Raw genomic sequence first — 16,434 nt, 5'->3', positions numbered from 1 at the left:
GCTACCTCTAGCTTCTGTCCTGCAATAAAAATGGCCCTTTTGATCCTAATGTTCTTACCACAGCGCATAATGAATGTTTTAGAAGAGTTTACCCTTAACCCCAGATCTTTCATGAAAAGGGTGAAACTATCCACTGTGCACTGAAGACCCACGGCATCGTCTGCATACAAAAAAGCCGGGATTGGACATCCGCCTACATATGGGGAATCTAAACTATCTCTGCACAAGGCTTCCTCCAAACCATTTATGTACAAATTAAAAAGGAATGGAGCCAGTACACAACCCTGCCTGACTCCACTCCTGATTGGGATTTTGGCAGTGCATTCCCCCGTCAGGCCATAACGAACACGAGCTGATGCGTCATTATAAAAACGCTTAAGAAAATAAATATTTTCATCGACACCCATTTGTCCCAGTAAGGACCACAACTTAGAATGAATCACACAATCAAATGCGGCAGAGAGGTCCACAAAGGCCAGAAATAAATTCCCTTTCTTGGCCCGTGTGTACTTCCCCACCAGCATCAGAAGGTTTAGGCCCTGTTCTATTGTTCCCAGACCAGACCGGAAATCGTATTGCAAATCTGATAGAATAGAATTATCAGCAGCCCAGTCCAAAAGATGGTCCAAAATTATCTGTCCAGCTACCTTTGTAAAAGAATCCAACAGGGAGATAGGTCTATAACAACCCGGGTCATGTCTATCCCCTTTTTAAAAAATGGGCACAATTATAGACTCCACCCAGGTATACAGGAAACCTGTAGTACAGCTTGCATCGAGCACCTGGACCAGAAGGGGAGCCCATAGAGGTATAATAGACTTAAAAAATGTCTATAGGGACGATGTCTGGGCCCGGAGCCTTACCACCCCGACTCCTATCCAAAGAGTTGAAAACTCTTTCCTGAAATACATACTTGCTGTTCCTAGTGGTACCTCAAGTTAAATCTGCCATGCAGAATTAGGCCTCACCTTTATATCCGATTTGATTAAGCTTGAGCCTGTGCTTTTATGGCACAGGCTGTGGACTAAAGAAGAAGCCAAGCCCAATAGGGATATCATGACAGATATTTTGAAACTTGAGGGGGCTATGAGGATTCCATGGCTGAGCTACATGTTCAGGTTCTTCAAGGATCTTGGCAAACCTGAATACTTCTTTAATCCTCTTACTATCTCAGCCATTTCTAGAAAGGATTTGAGGAGAGAGGGCTTTTTCCACCTTATCCATAGTAAACATCAGATTCCTTGAGCTGGAGTGGGGTATAGGTGTACACAGGGAAAACGATGTATCTTCTCCCTCCTAAACCCTAGAAAAAAATGCCCAACCCAGTCTGCCTCTGGGATTGCTATCTCTATTTTTGGACCGATTCCATCCACTAAAAAGGGGGTTCTAATAATCCTCCAGAAGCCGGCACTATCATTATTTACAGAGGCTTCATGCAAGGCTTCCCAGGCCTCTGCTTTTAATGCATTCTTCCTATCTTTAACTGCTAACTTATATTCCTTTCTAATTCTCCTCACCTCCTCGATACTTCTTAGGTTTTTATGCAATTCGTTCTTTAAAAGGGCATAGGCTTTAGTACACTCAGAATTGAACCATCCTCCCTGATCTCTATTAGTTTTTCGCTGTCTCAAAAGAGAATTCCTTATCACATTAGTGATGGTTGAAAAGGATGCAAGGAGTGTGTCAGGAGTGGAATCTTCACCCAGGCATATCGCAAGCTCAGGCTTACATTGGCTAATTACAGTGTTAAGTATTTCGGTTTGATTAGCCATAGCCCATTGTAACGAATACCCATTCATTCTGCCAATAGATAAAGTTTCTAAGGCTCTGGCTTTCCTCGAGTTACTCTCGGAGATATTCTTCGTAGGTAAAAGAATAGCCAGACAGAGCGGGAAGTGATCACTTAGTGCATTTTCTGAGACTTTAAACGAATTAATTCTATAGGCATGATTGTTAGTTGTAAGAACATAATCAAGCGCGGAGCAACAACCCCTACCGTTAAATGTTGGAGGCAGGGAAAATGGCAGTGCATATATTTCATTTGCAAAACCGAGATCAAATTTACACAGCAAGTCATTGAGTTGGTCACCCAAAGGGGAGTGGGTAAAATGTGATAGACACGAGCCCTCCTCCCATACCACACCACATCTATCATCTTCTGCCATCTTACATAAGATGCAATTAAAGTCTCCTACCCAGAGGACCATCGTGTCTTTCTGGTTGCTTATAACCCGAGAGGACAATACTTCAAACAATTTATTAATAACAGTTGAAACTTCACCCTGGGGAATATTATTGTAAAAATTAACCAGGGCAATCGCAGCATCAGAGTCAAATAGGAGTAACAGAAACTGAAAATAAGTGTCTTTGATGGGCTCTAAGACTTCCTTTAAATTCAGCTTATTTGAGAGATAGACACTCAACCCTCCCTTGGCTCTCCCGTGAGTGACCTCAACAGCCGGGGTATGGTAGGTCTTGTACCCATTCAAATGGACCGCTTACCTGCTCCAAGTTTCCTGAAGACAGATCAAATCTTGATGCTGGATAAAATCCTGCCACAATGGATTATCAATTTTTGATTTAATTCCTGAGATATTCCAAGATAAAATATTGCATATCGGGAATTCAACAGGAATCAAAGCAGGAGATAGAGGCCTGAGGCCTTCCGGCGAAGACCCAGTCCCATTTGGGTGCTCCAACTATTTATGAACCTCCATGGCCGCCTTACCCTCATTGGTGGCCTAAGTCCCAGTCTTACATATGTTCTCTATCCGATCATTAGTGATATGTTATGTTATGTTATTTATTCTTTTGTATAGCGCACGGCTACTCAAAAAGAGTGTCCCGGCGCTTTTGGAAAAGGAAGGCTGCAACACAATAACATAACACCGTTAAAAAAGAAAAGGACAGAAGGCCGAACTAACACATACAGGAAAAACAGGCTACTGGGTAAACAGCCAGGTTTTAAGGCCTTTTCTAAAGGCAAGTAGGCTGGTAGCTCCCCGCAGAGTGAGCGGCAGAGAGTTCCACGACTGTGGCGCCAGTAGTCCAAAAGAGCGGCCTCCCAGGCGAGCTCTCTTCACACGCGGGACAACCGCCCGAAACAGGGATTCCGACCTCAAAGACCGAGTCGGTTGATAGAAGGCCAGTCTCTTTTGAAGATACTTTGCTCCCACCGCGTGGAGAGCTTTATAGGCCAGAGTCAGAGCCTTAAAGGCGATCCGTTTCCGGATTGGAAGCCAATGCAAGGTTTTCAACAGGCCCGTTGCACTGGCCCGTCTTATTTAAACCAAAGATTGCTCTCGCGGCAGCGTTCTGCACCACTTGGAGCCGCTGCAGCAGATACTCTGGCAGGCCCAGGTAAAGAATGTTAGAATAGTCTAACCTGGACCCGATCAGAGCCTGCACTGTCAATTTCCTATGCTCCTCAGACAGCAGGGGAAGGAACCTCCGCAACATCCTAAGGATGCCGAAGCAGGTGCCCGACACCCCGAGGATCTGGGATTTCAATGTTAGCCCCTTATCCATCTTGACCCCCAGATTCTTGGCGATTTGGGAAGAACAAGACGGAGGAAACATATTGATCGGCCACCAGGCCTGCCAGTCTGGCTCTGTGTCACACCCAAAGAAGAGTACCTCGGACTTATCGGAATTGCACTTGAGGCTGTTCAGTTGGAACCATTGGAAAACAGCCCCAAGGCAATCCCGGATACTCTCCCAGTCAAAGTCTCCTCCTCTCTTACACGAGAAGAGGAGCTGGGTGTCGTCGGCGTAGGATACGATCTGGGCCCCATACGACTCCGCCAACGCCGCCAACGGGGTCATAAAGATGTTGAATAGGGTCGGGCTCAGGATAGAGCCCTGTGGGACCCCGACTCCCAGAGGCGGCATCACGGCGGAATCTGGCGAGGCCCAGACCGTTTGCCGGCGGCCGGCTAGAAAGGAGGAAAACCAGCCGAGCACCGTCCCCCCGCAGACCTATCTCATAGAGTCTTGCGAGAAGACCATCATGGGGGACGGTGTCGAAAGCCGCCGACAAGTCCAGCATCACCAGCATGGCTTTGCCCCCAGAGTCCAGAACCCCTTTAATGGTTTCTGAGACCTCAAGAAGCGCAGTCTCTGTGCTGAGATTGGGACGAAAACCCGACTGGGTGGCGTGCAGGATCTCATTGGTCTCAAGAAAATTGGAGAGCACCACCTGAACGTGCTTTTCCACAATCTTCGTGAGAGCCGGCAGCGGAGAAATAGGCCTATAGTTGACCGGGGCCTTCGGATCTAGGCCTGGCTTCTTAAGCAGCGGAATCACCATCGCCTGCTTCCAGGCGTGCGGGACCACTCCCTGACTCAACGAGAGATTCAGCAGCGGGTTCGCCAGCGGATTGATCACCTCCGCAACTTTCGCCAAAAATTTTGCGGGGCATGGGTCGAGGGGCGAGCCCGATTTGAGATTGCCCATTAGCGCTAGAGTTTCAGGGGCAGAGATCGGAGGAAACACACCCAGCGTCACACCTGGCGAAGCCCGCGGGGACAAGATGGCCTCAGGATTAGTCAGACCCGTAGGCACAGGCGATGGAAAAGAATCCTGTATAAGTTGGATCTTGCTCGTAAAGAAATCAGCAAGGTCCGAAGCCCAGGAACCAGATGGTTTTTCGTCCGAGGTGTTAGACCGTGGGGAAATAAATTCTCTCACAATGGAGAAAATCTCCTTACAGGAGTTAGAAGCAGCTTCTATTCTCCCAGCTAGATATACTTTTTTTTCCAGGTGAATGTCCCGGTGATAGGCCTTGACCATCGTCTTATAGGTCAGCTTGGCTACAGTATCGTATTGTGCCCGCCAAGCTCTTTCGGCCACCTTACACTGCTGCCGCGTAGCCGACAGTGCTGCGGTAAACCAAGGCGCAGAGACCCGTTTCGGTGTCGGGCGGGGTGTCAATTCCGGGGCAAGATCATTTAGCCTGTCTAAAAGCCATGCTTGCAAGGTCTCCAGATCCCTATCCAGATCGCCTGAGAGGGAGCATGGATGATCCACAGCAGCCTGGGCCAGGTATCCTCCCGGATTAGTAGAGAGGTATAGTGGGCTGCTCCCCCAGATGAATTAATAGTAGGCGCCATTTGCAGTCAGTCATTACTCTCTAAGCCACTTAGAGCCTCAAAAGGATTTGAAGTCGGAATACAATATCTTACTTTGGTTGGTCCCAATTGATTTTCCAATGAGGAATAAGGTCCTGGAAGCCTTCCGGAATACATGGGAGGATAAAAGAAACCCAAAGGTAGAATATTCATGAGTTGAGTATTAACTACCCCATTAAAGGCCCCCTCAATGATGTTTCATACCAAATTTGTAGATCTAAATGTTAAGATTACACAGTCTCCATCAAAAGATTTGGAAGAGGTACCTATCCAGCTCACTCTTCTGACCATTTTTAATTCAGAGAACAAGGCATTTTTAAATCCCATTCTTGAAGTTAGAAAATGAAGGGATTTATTCCTTAGGGTCGACCAGTGTTCAAACACGTTGGGAGGTAAAGCTGGGACATTGGCTAACACAACCGTGTATGGTGTAGCTTCTGGTGGCAAATTTAAAATAGGTAATGAATTAGCTAAGTTGACCCTTTGGCCATCCTGATCACTTCCTGTATGACGGTTAGTGTTACCATTATCATTAGTTAGATTATTTAAGGCTGTTTGGTCTACTGCGCTGTTTACTGCGTTACCCCCTGAACATGTAGGTTCTGGTTTATCCTTAACCCCCCCCCTAGATTTATGCTGTACAGGGTTGGTCAAACCCCCACTTAAGATGGGTACAGATGAGGGCGCTAGTGTCTTAGTGTAAGTTGTCTGAGTGGGATGGATGATTTTAGTCATCTGTTCCTCTATATTACCTACCCTAGTTTCAATGTTGGTAATTTTCAGACAGATTGGCCCCAGGAGTGTTGATAACAGAGTCTCCATTCTTCCCCAGAAAATCACCAACCTCAATCTTGCCCACGCTAGTTTGGGCATCAACATCAACTATCTGACAGTCACCATTTTTCCCCTTTCGTCCGTTTAAGTTTGGTACCGCTTTTCGTTGGGTGCGGCTACCCTTCCCCATAAATTTATTTACAGGCAAATCTTCTTTATTAATGTGATTTTGTTTACTTTTAGCTTTTTGCCCTCTGGTTCCTACAGGTGGGCTTTCAATATTTGACCTGTCCGTTAATACAGGATCAGGGGTTAAAGGGACATCACTCCCCTCCTGCCCTACCAAATCATCAATTAAGAGAGGGGGCTCAGCACTTACATTCAGCGGCAACATTGAAGGTGTTAAAGAAAGTCTACTAGGCAAGGGAGATGGATCAGGGGACAAGTTATGCTGTATAGAGGGAATCTCATGATTCTGAGCACTTGGAAGCCCAACATACGATGTCATAAGCATTGAGTCAAAAGAGTTTACCAAAGCTGAAGATGCATTTACAGATTGCAAGGGGGGGAGCAAACCAGTAGGGAGAGAGAGGCACATCTCTGTATTTTCTATGGCTGATTCAACTACCCCTATAGTGTTTTGCAACATTTTATCTATAGCGGTCTAACTCGGAAGAGGAGTAGTTTTAGCTACTTTTTGCCTAGTGCTGGGACGAGACTGCCTAGGAATATTTTTACCCATATTCCTCAATATGGAGGTCAATAAGTATCTAAATTGACAATCTATTTAATTTGACAATCCCCACAATAGTTAAATAAAGTACGATTAATACCACAAACAATGTATCACTATACACTAAAAATCAAATGTCCAAGCAAGGAGTCACTTTAACAGAACACCAAAACCATAGTAGTTAAATTTTACCACAAGTTCAGAGGTCTCAGTGGTCAATGTCCTTGCATCCAGCCAAGGGGGATGGCACTGCCCTGCCTCCTCTTGCCCTGGACGGCCACAGACGGTCCTGCCCTTGTCCCAGGACACTCCCGCGCAGCGGAAGAGATGGCTGGTTAAATGATGTCAGTGGCAGTGGGCGGTGCTCATTCCCAGGTGCAGGTGTGGGCAGTCAAGGACTCCTGGGACTTGAAGTCCTTCAATCAAAAAACGAGCGTCACTCTGCGTGCCCCCAGTGTCCTTCTCAGCAGCAGGGAATGAATCTCACAGCCCCGAGAGAGCTCCGCGATGACGACCAGCACAACACCAAAGTACGCTGCGGCACCAGTGAAGCGGGTGCGGCGAGGTGTTTTAATGTGACTGTGGCGGTGGGCGGTGCTCAATCCCAGGTGCAGGTGTGGGCAGCCAAGGACTCCTGGGACTTGAAGTCATTCAATCAAAAAACGAACGCCACTCTGCGCGCCCCCAGTGTCCTTCTCAGCAGCAGGGAAAGAATCTCACAGCCCCCAGAGAGCTCCGCAATGATGACCAGCACAACACCAAAGTACGCTGCGGCACCCTGGATGTCACTCACATCCGTTGTGAGGCAAAGTTCTCACAAGAGTCCAAATGAGTGCTGAAAATCCTGGAGTCCGCCTGAGCACAACCCCATAGAATAGGTTTGGCTTTAGTCCAATATTGTTATGTGAACTATAAGAATGTTTGAGGTTGAATCTTGAAAAGATCTTCCTTTCTCTTTTATTAACCTGTATAAATAATTTCTTCTTGGAAATTAAACTATTGACTTACTTTGAAGTTATTGTTTGTCCTTGTGAAGGACTTTTTGTGTTTTAACATTTAGACTCTGTTTTTATTAGTAACCTGGAAGACTTATGCTCAGTTATTTTCTTTTACTAGGCTAAGTGTGTGTGGAAGCATCCTCCTGGTGATGAGATTTATCGAAAAGCATCCATTTCTGTCTTTGAAGTTGATGGAAAGAAGAATAAGGTATGAATTCTTACTGAAGCAAGCAATAATGTCTTTGTGATGTGGATGTCTATATCCGATCACTGTATCTTCATTCGGTCTTCGAATTACTTTTGCGTGTGGTGTTTTTGCTTTCACATGTGAGCAACAGTGCTGTTAGGATGGCTGGTGGAACATTTGAGATGACAATAATACTTTCTTGCCTTCACTTTTAATTTCAGATCTATTGTCAAAATTTATGTCTACTTGCAAAGCTCTTCTTGGACCACAAGACTTTGTATTATGATGTAGAGCCCTTCCTCTTCTACGTCATGACAGAAGCCGATAACACTGGTTGCCACCTGATCGGCTATTTCTCCAAGGTTAGTATGAATATTGTTTTTGTGTCTTTCAATAAGCGAATTGTGAGGCTTTATCATGGTATTTGGTTCCCTGACGTCTAAAGCAGTAAGGAGAATGACCGGTAGCAATGAGATACAGAGCACATCAAAACCAGTCTTACCATCACTGCTTTTTTCACTGTAAGATGTACATTCTCATTAAAGTTCTTTAATATATAATTATTTGCTAGTCACATTTCAGTGTAAAGACCACATTGTATGGCCTGAGCCCCTTACTTTTTCTAACTGTCACAAACTACAACCAAGCATTGCCCTCAACGTTTAGGGCCTTCTACATCAGTGCCAGGGCTAATTAAACTGGTAAGACCTTAGATTAAAGTGAGACTGGCAAATTCATCTTGCACAATAATGTATGCTTCTCCATCGTAGAATCTTTATTGATAGTCCTAAAACTAGAATGTTCAGGCCTATGAGCTTGGATCCCGCAAGTCTTCAAATCCGCACAAAAAGTACTTGTAATGTAAGTCAAATCTGGTGGTATTTTTAAATGCAGTAACAAACCTCTGAAACCTTTGCAGACTGTTTCCCACAGACTAAGTTAACAGAAAAAACTCCATTGCAGCGCAATTTCCTGAAGACCATAGACCGACGGGTCCTAAGGTTAAAAGTGTACTGCCTCTGTAACAAGCCAGCAGCTTGCATCTCCCAGCATTCCTTACACTGGAAGTTGCTTGAGAGCCGCTGTTTTTTCCATGCTGAGGGGAATCTCAGAACACTTCAGGATTTTTTCAACCTGTTTTGTGATGATTTCTCCTCTGAATTCAGACATCCTTTGCTTGACAGTATTTCCTATTTTTAAAATCTTTCAGCTCACAATTGTGAAGGATGCCTAAAAAGACTGAAGGAATTGTCCTCTGAGGCAAGCTTAGGGGTCCTTGGCAAGAAGATGAACTGAAACACCACCACAGGATGGCCACAAAAGGTACCCCTTATTCAAAGACCAGCTCGTCCCTCCTGATCGACATAAAAAAACCTTTGATGTCGAAGTATGATTTCATCAGGACATCTTTCCCCTTGAGGGCCGTCTCTAGTGTGCGATAATAGTGACTCCTAGGCACTCTGCAATGTCAATGAAATACTTCAGTTTTCAACCTCAAAACACCATTCGACATTGAAGCACTCCCTATTGTTCTGACAAGCACTGCTTCAATGTGAGGTGTACATTGTCATTCTGATGGATACATCTGCCAGTGGATTCCTCACCTTGTGAATATCCCCTGCGCAGCAGCCAATCAGAAACTTTTGTAGCTTTCCAAGCCGGTGAGGTCATGGACGACGTCACAGAGGGTACGACTCCTCTCGCGACCCCACTGACGTTACTGCATCCATAATAGGGCCTCGTCGGCGTGATGACGTCAGTTCCCTTTTTTCCACGCTGTGGACGCCAACGGTTATTTGGGACTCTCCGTAGTAACTTTGTAATTCTTGTTTTCATCTGTTCTTCTTGATTCTTTCGACAATGTCTGGGAGAAAATGTGGTTTTAAGCCCTGCAGGGAGTGCGGTAAGCAGATGTCCATCACTGACCCGCACGAAGATTGTGTATGGTGCTTGTCTTCCGATCACAACGTCGATGGATGTCCGTGTTGCCGGAAGATGAACCCGAAGGCATTGAAAGAAAGGGAAGCCAAACTTTTTATGGCGAAAATGAAGGACAAGAAAGCAAGTAAAAGAAGGTCGAGCTCTCGTTCAGAGTCCAGATTGGGCTCGAAGTCGGCATCGGGACACTCTAAGTCGAAGAGACATAAGAAAAAGAAGCAATCTTCAAGACCTCACTCTGATAAAGAACCTGCGCCATGATCGACTTCACCTTGGAGTCACAGAAGAGATGAAGTGTCTCCTTCACAATAGAATCCGCGTTCGCCAGTGAAGGTAGTTTCCCCAGAAGTCTCTCGATCACCAACGCCTTCTCCGGATTCGGTCCATTCTCCGGATCCGAGTGAAGTTCAGCCTGAACAAGAAGATCAGGAGCAGCCAGAAGAGGTTCCATTATCGGCACCGACTGGGCCGACTCCAGCAACACCGGCTTCGGGGGCAGCGCCAGGAGTTTATCCTCCATCCCCGGCTCCATGTCAAGACCCATCGAATTACCTTAATGCTATGTATGGTGTTTTCGCAAGGGCTATGTACCTGCGGGTCCCATGGGTCCATTAGCTTATAATTTGGGGATTCCTCAGACTTATGCCCAGGCCCCATTTATGCCCTTTCTTTCGGCTACGCCGTCTTGGAATTTGGTCTTTGGGAGCTTTCCCTCAAGTTCCAGCTGACCGGGAATCAAAACGGATTGACCAGTCTGCCAAAAAGGTGTTTTCATCTGCGAGCATGGCGCTAAAATCAACGAATGCAACCTGCTTGATGGGAAGGCATATCCATGCCCTGATGGATTCCTCTAAACAGTTGCTGCCTAAACTGTCTGATGAAGACAGGAAGAACTTTCAAGAGCTTTTGGACGATACCCAGGCTGCTGCACGTCAGGTCATTCAGAGTGGTCTAGATACGGATGACTCATTGGCAAGGATTATGGGTTCTGCAGTGGCTACAAGAAGGGGTGCTTGGTTGAAGTCTACAGACTTCATCAGATGTGCAGGCACTCTGTTGGACTTACCATTCGATGGTTCAGGACTGTTTGGTAAGAAAGTGGATGCCACACTTGAGAGATTCAAAGATAGCAAGGCCACAGCAAAATCACTTGGCTTACAGACTCCATCTAGAGGATCCTTTCGTAGGTACAGAGGATTTGGAAAATCATCCTTTCGATCATATGGGCTCCTCGTCCGCAGCAGCAACAAAATACGCTGTACAAGTCGTATAGGGGAGGAGTCGAACAGGTGGTTTAATGACCACCTAAAAGAACTAAAACTGTCCGTTCGACAGGCAGAGAGGCACTGGAGAAAAAATTACTGTCCCTCACTCAAAACCCTTTATCTTACTTCACTTGCCGATTACAAGACTGCAATCCTCGCCGCTAAAACCCCCTATTTTTCAACAAAAATCATGTCAGCTGAAAATAAACCGAGGGAAATCTTCGGTATAGTGAAGGACCTGACCTATTCCGATAGAGCTTCACCTCAAATCCCCCCATCCCAGCCTCTATGTAACCAATTAAATACTTACTTTCTCGACAAGATCGGTTCGAGGCATGTGGGCTGCTGAATTCATATCTGTGCATAGATCGCCGCCTAGTGTTGGGTCCGGATGATTGCACATTGTTGTCCTGGAAGAGTCTTCGAAGTATCACGAGATAGGTGGCTCCTCCCCTGGACTACAGTGCGCATGGGCATCGCCTCCATCCCCAGATTGTTTTTTTCCGCCATTGGGTTCGGATGTGTTTCGGTTCCCTCTGTCGGAATCGATAGTTGTTTAACTTTGCTAACTTGAGACCAAAAGGTCTTTAGGACTCGCGTCGGTATTGTCCATCGTTCGGGTTTGCTTATTTATCGGCTCCGAACACTTGCTGCCCTTCCGCGTGTTGTCGGCGCGGACGGGCCTACACGACGCTCCAGACTACTTCAACATGGAACGAACTCCGTTTAAGAGGTGCCCAGTGTGCGCCTCTTAAGTATTCGCACCTCGACGTGCACCCAGTGTGCAACAGATGCTTGTCGCCAGACCACGACGAGGCCAGGTGTATGGCCTGCTCCAAGTTCCGGTCGAAGAAGACTCTCAAGCTACGTCGGGCCGCGAGACTGCAGGCCCAGTTATCGGCACCACCTCCGGCCAACATCTTTGAAGAAGACGTTGAAGACGACACCGTCCTACAAGTTTCGGACTCGGAGCCAGCGTCGGAAGATGAGAACTACGACGCGGGAGATGAAGAGTTCGAGGAAGTCGTCGAGGAGGTAGGGGACGACGACGGGGCCATTGCCACCGTGGAGGAGAGCTCGGAAGAGGAGCATCCTCCTATTGACTCTGGGGCCGAACCCCAGCAAAAGTCCCAGGTCGAGGGATCGCCTTTGGGCCTTACCCAAGACCTCAATACTCGTCCCACGGCCCCGCCTCCGGGCACGGCCACGGACATTACAGATGCGCCACTCCCGGTACAGAAACCAAAAGTGAAGCCATCAGGATCCGCACCATCGGTATCGAAACCGAAAGTGAAAGTCGCACTGGTGGGACCTAAGGCTCCAGAGGCCTCGGCGCCGAAGAAGTCCAAAATGGCCGCCGAGATCAAGAGGCACGCCAAAATGGCTGACCCGAAGACACCGGTGTCGAAGCCGAAGGCGAAGACGCCCGACGCGGCTGCATCGGCGCCGAAGATGGTCGACGCGCTGAAGGCCCGCGTCGACGCCAAGAAGGTCGATGACCCTAAAAAAGCCTCAAAGAAGCGTCAGGACGACCCCGAAGCTCTGGCTGCGCCGCTCCCGGTCGACAAAGCCAAGGCCGGTGATGTGTCGGCTCCGAAGACCGTGCCTTTAATCACCGACCCGGATCAGGACTCGGAGGAATCCCTCGAGACAGTCCAACCCTCGCCGTCCTTCACGAAGAAGGTCACGGAGTCCCTTCAACGCATTCGGAAGGATGCAGCGGCTCCCAGACCGAAGGATGTGGCGCCGAAGACTCCACATAAACCGGCGAAGGCGCCGATCCACTTCACGCTGCCGCCAAAGACGACGCCGAAGGCTTTCGCTCCGAAACATGGGGCTGGGGTGCCCTTGAAGCTGGTGTCCACGCCTAAAGCATCTTTGGGAGTGCCGAAGCCTCGGCTCCAGCCACTCGCTGACGAAGAGCGTCGAGAGGTTGTCATCGACGCCAACACAGGCAAACTCTCTCTCCTTAAGAGGAAGATCACACCGGAGCCAGTGTTGGAACATTTTCGTATTCCGCTCAAAAAGAAGTTGGACTCTGCGGGTACTTCTGCCCCTATGGAGCCTGCATCTCCACAAGGCCTCGAACTCTCACCCACTCATTCAAACGCTGGGGAGGGTGACGGAGACGAGGAGGAGGAGTACAATTATCCAGCGTACTCGGATCCAGAGGAGGTCAATGAGCCATGGTCTGCTGGGGGCGACCCTGAGGACCCTCAGTCGGGACAGGAGCCGCAGCTGTTTGCTGCAAAGACTTCCCCAACAGAGGACTGCGGCCTTCAACGCTCTAATTGAGAGAGCTGCGGCCAATCACGATGTCGACCTCCATGCGGACCCAGTGGATGTCGATTTTCTGTTTGACACTTTCTCGGTGGCTGAGAAGACTGTCAAGACATTGCCAATGCTCAAGGGAGTGCTAAAGCACGCGCCAGAGGTTTTCAAGGAGCCCACCCGGGCGAGAGTGATCAATCCTCGTATTGACAAGAAATACAAGGCAGCGCCCACTGATCCGACGTACATCAAGGGACACTTGCCACTGGACTCTTTGGTTGTATCCAACGCACGCAAGCGGGCAAACTCGCAGACCACGGGTGATGCTCCTCCCCCAGATAAAGAATCGAAGATCTTTGAAGCCTCAGGAAAACGTATTGCTGCACAGGCAGCTAATATCTGGCGCATTTCAAAACCGCAGGCCCTACTTGCACGCTACGATAGGGCGCACTATGACACCCTAGAAACACTTCTGCAGCACTTACCTGATCAGTACAAAGAGGGTGCTGAAATGTTGATTCAGGAGGGGAAGCTAATTACCAACGCTTCCATTAAGTGTGCGCTGGACGTGGCTGATACCGCCTCCAGGGCTATCAACACTAGTGTGTTACTACGTAGGCATGCATGGCTTAGAAAGTCAGGGTTTAAACCAGACATACAGACAACCATCTTAAATCAAACAGTTAATCCAGACCACCTGTTTGGCCCTGAAGTGGATGCAACCCTTGAAAAAATGAAGAAAGATACGGACACTGCTAAGTCTATGGGGGCCCTCCAATCACAGCAGTTTCGGGGTGGTTCCTTTCGCCGCTCCAATAACAGAGGCACCTCAAGGGGTCAAGCATCACAATCCACGCAGTACTTTAAAAGCAACACCCAAACCTCATACACCAACAAGGGTAGAGGTGGCTACAGGGGCAACAACGTCAAAGGCAGAGGACGTGGAAACAACAGCTCCAGGTCCTCCACCACCAACAAACAGTGACGCTTTGTCACTGCCCCCCGACCACACAACACCGGTCGGGGGGAGACTCCAACAGTTCCTGCCCGCGTGGAAATCCATCACCACGGACAGGTGGGTCAAATCTCTTATCCAGTACGGTTACTGTCTGGATCTTACTTCCACTCCACCAAACATACCTCCAAGAAGCCGTCCTATGTCCGGCGAGCACTTGCACTTGTTGCAGCAGGAGGTCAAAGCCATGCTGCAAAAAGGGGCAATAGAGCTCGTGCCACTGCAAGAAAGGGGATCAGGAGTTTACTCTCTGTACTTTCTAATCCCCAAGAAGGACGGATCCCTCAGGCCCATCCTGGACCTCAGGCCCCTCAACTGGTACATTCTGTCAGAACACTTCCATATGCTCACGTTGCAGCAGGTTCTCTCTCTGCTTCGGCAGGGGGACTTCCTGGCTACGCTAGATCTCAAGGATGCATACTTTCACATTCCCCTGCATCCTTCACACAGGAAGTACCTCAGATTCACAATTCTAGACCAGCACTACCAGTTCAGGGTTCTGCCTTTCGGGGTCACCACAGCGCCAAGAGTTTTTACAAAGTGCCTGGCGACTGTGGCGGCGCATCTAAGACGCCAGAACATCCACGTCTATCCTTATCTGGACGACTGGCTCATTCAGGCACAATCAGAACAGCAGTGCGCCGACCACGTGTCTCGCACCATTCATCTCCTGCACGATCTGGGATTCTCACTGAATTACCCAAAATCCCATCTCCAACCCGCCCATATACAGCAGTATCTGGGCGCGACAATAAACACTCTGGCAGCCAAATTCAGTGAGAATCGCCAGTATCCAGACGCTGATCCAACGATTCAGACCTCAGCACTCGCTTCCAGCGAAGGTGTTCATGCAGTTGATAGGCATGATGGCCTCCTGCATCTCCATCGTCCCGCACGCGAGGTTACATATGCGTCCGCTTCAGGAGTGCCTAGCACGTCAGTGGACTCAGGCTCACGGGCAACTAACAGACCTAGGGCCAGATGTAGGTGGCCGTTTCAGGCCATTTACCGATCGGTAAATGGGTGACAGGTATGTAGGGGGCATTTTTTTACTGATTCAGTAAAATTACCGAATCGGTAATTTTACCGAATCGGTAAAATACAAATTCGGTAAATTTACCGAATCTGAGGCTCCCAGATGTAGGTGGGACTCTTCTGAGTCCCAGAGGCCTTACAGAATCGGTATTTTACCATCAATACCAATTTGATGGTAAAATACCGATTCCGGTGTGCATGCACATGTGTGCATGCACACCTATGCCATGTGACAGGCAGACCTGCCCTTAGGGCATGTATGCCTGCCACATGGCACCCGAGCCTGTTTTGGGGGTGCCAGAGGGTGTCAAAGTGACAACCCCTGCACCCTTGTGGAAATCGGTATTTACCGATTCGGTAAATACCGAATCGGTAATGCCCATTCATTCCTATGGGCTTCAAAGCCCATAGGAATGAATGGGCATTACCGATTCGGTATTTACCGAATCGGTAAATACCGAATACTTCGGATTCGGTATTCCAGCACATCTGGAATACCTCCATGTCCACAGCTTAGATTTACCGATTTTTAATTACCGAATCGGTAAAATTCGGTAATTAAAAATCGGTAAATCTATTTTACCTACATCTAGCCCCTAGTGTTGGTGAGCGGTCGAGCATACAACTCTCTGCATTGGTGGAATCCACAAAACCTTTGCAAGGGCCGACCGTTCCAAGAGCCTGTGCCACAGATTATCCTGACGACGGACGCTTCTCTCCAGGGATGGGGAGCGCATGTACTCCACTACACAGTGCAGGGACTATGGACACTACAGCAGAGGAAGATGCACATCAATGTGCTAGAACTGATGGCAATCTTCATGGCCTTAAAGGCGTTCAAAGTACATCTGTGCAACAAGGTCGTCTTGATCCGGACGGACAACATGACGGCCATGTACTACATTCAGAAGCAGGGAGGCACACACTCTCCGCAGCTGTCTCATCTGGCTCAGAGCATGTGGAAGTGGGCCATTCAGAGGAACATATTCCTCATGGCAGAGCATCTCCCAGGCAAGGACAATCAGATGGCGGACCTGCTCAGCAGGCACAGCCACCAAATGCACGAGTGGGAGATACATCCATCAGTA

General features: G+C 48.2%; 1 protein-coding gene across 9 annotated transcripts in view; it reads left to right on the top strand.

Moving 5' to 3' along the window:
* The window catches only part of KAT7 (lysine acetyltransferase 7), a 707,790-nt gene that overhangs the window by 404,471 nt on the left and 286,885 nt on the right, over window positions 1-16,434 (top strand). For all 9 annotated transcript variants that reach the window (XM_086923976.1, XM_086923975.1, XM_086923978.1 and 6 more), the window contains 2 exons: window positions 7,754-7,843; window positions 8,044-8,184. In XM_086923976.1, the coding sequence (XP_086780102.1) occupies window positions 7,754-7,843; window positions 8,044-8,184 (231 nt within the window). The remainder of the gene's footprint in view (window positions 1-7,753; window positions 7,844-8,043; window positions 8,185-16,434) is intronic.

Source organism: Lissotriton vulgaris, chromosome 5, assembly GCF_964263255.1.
Source record: "Lissotriton vulgaris chromosome 5, aLisVul1.2, whole genome shotgun sequence".
Lineage (NCBI taxonomy): Eukaryota > Metazoa > Chordata > Amphibia > Caudata > Salamandridae > Lissotriton > Lissotriton vulgaris.
The sequence above is the reverse complement of the archived record's forward strand: the minus strand, read 5'-3'. Positions and strand labels throughout refer to the sequence as shown.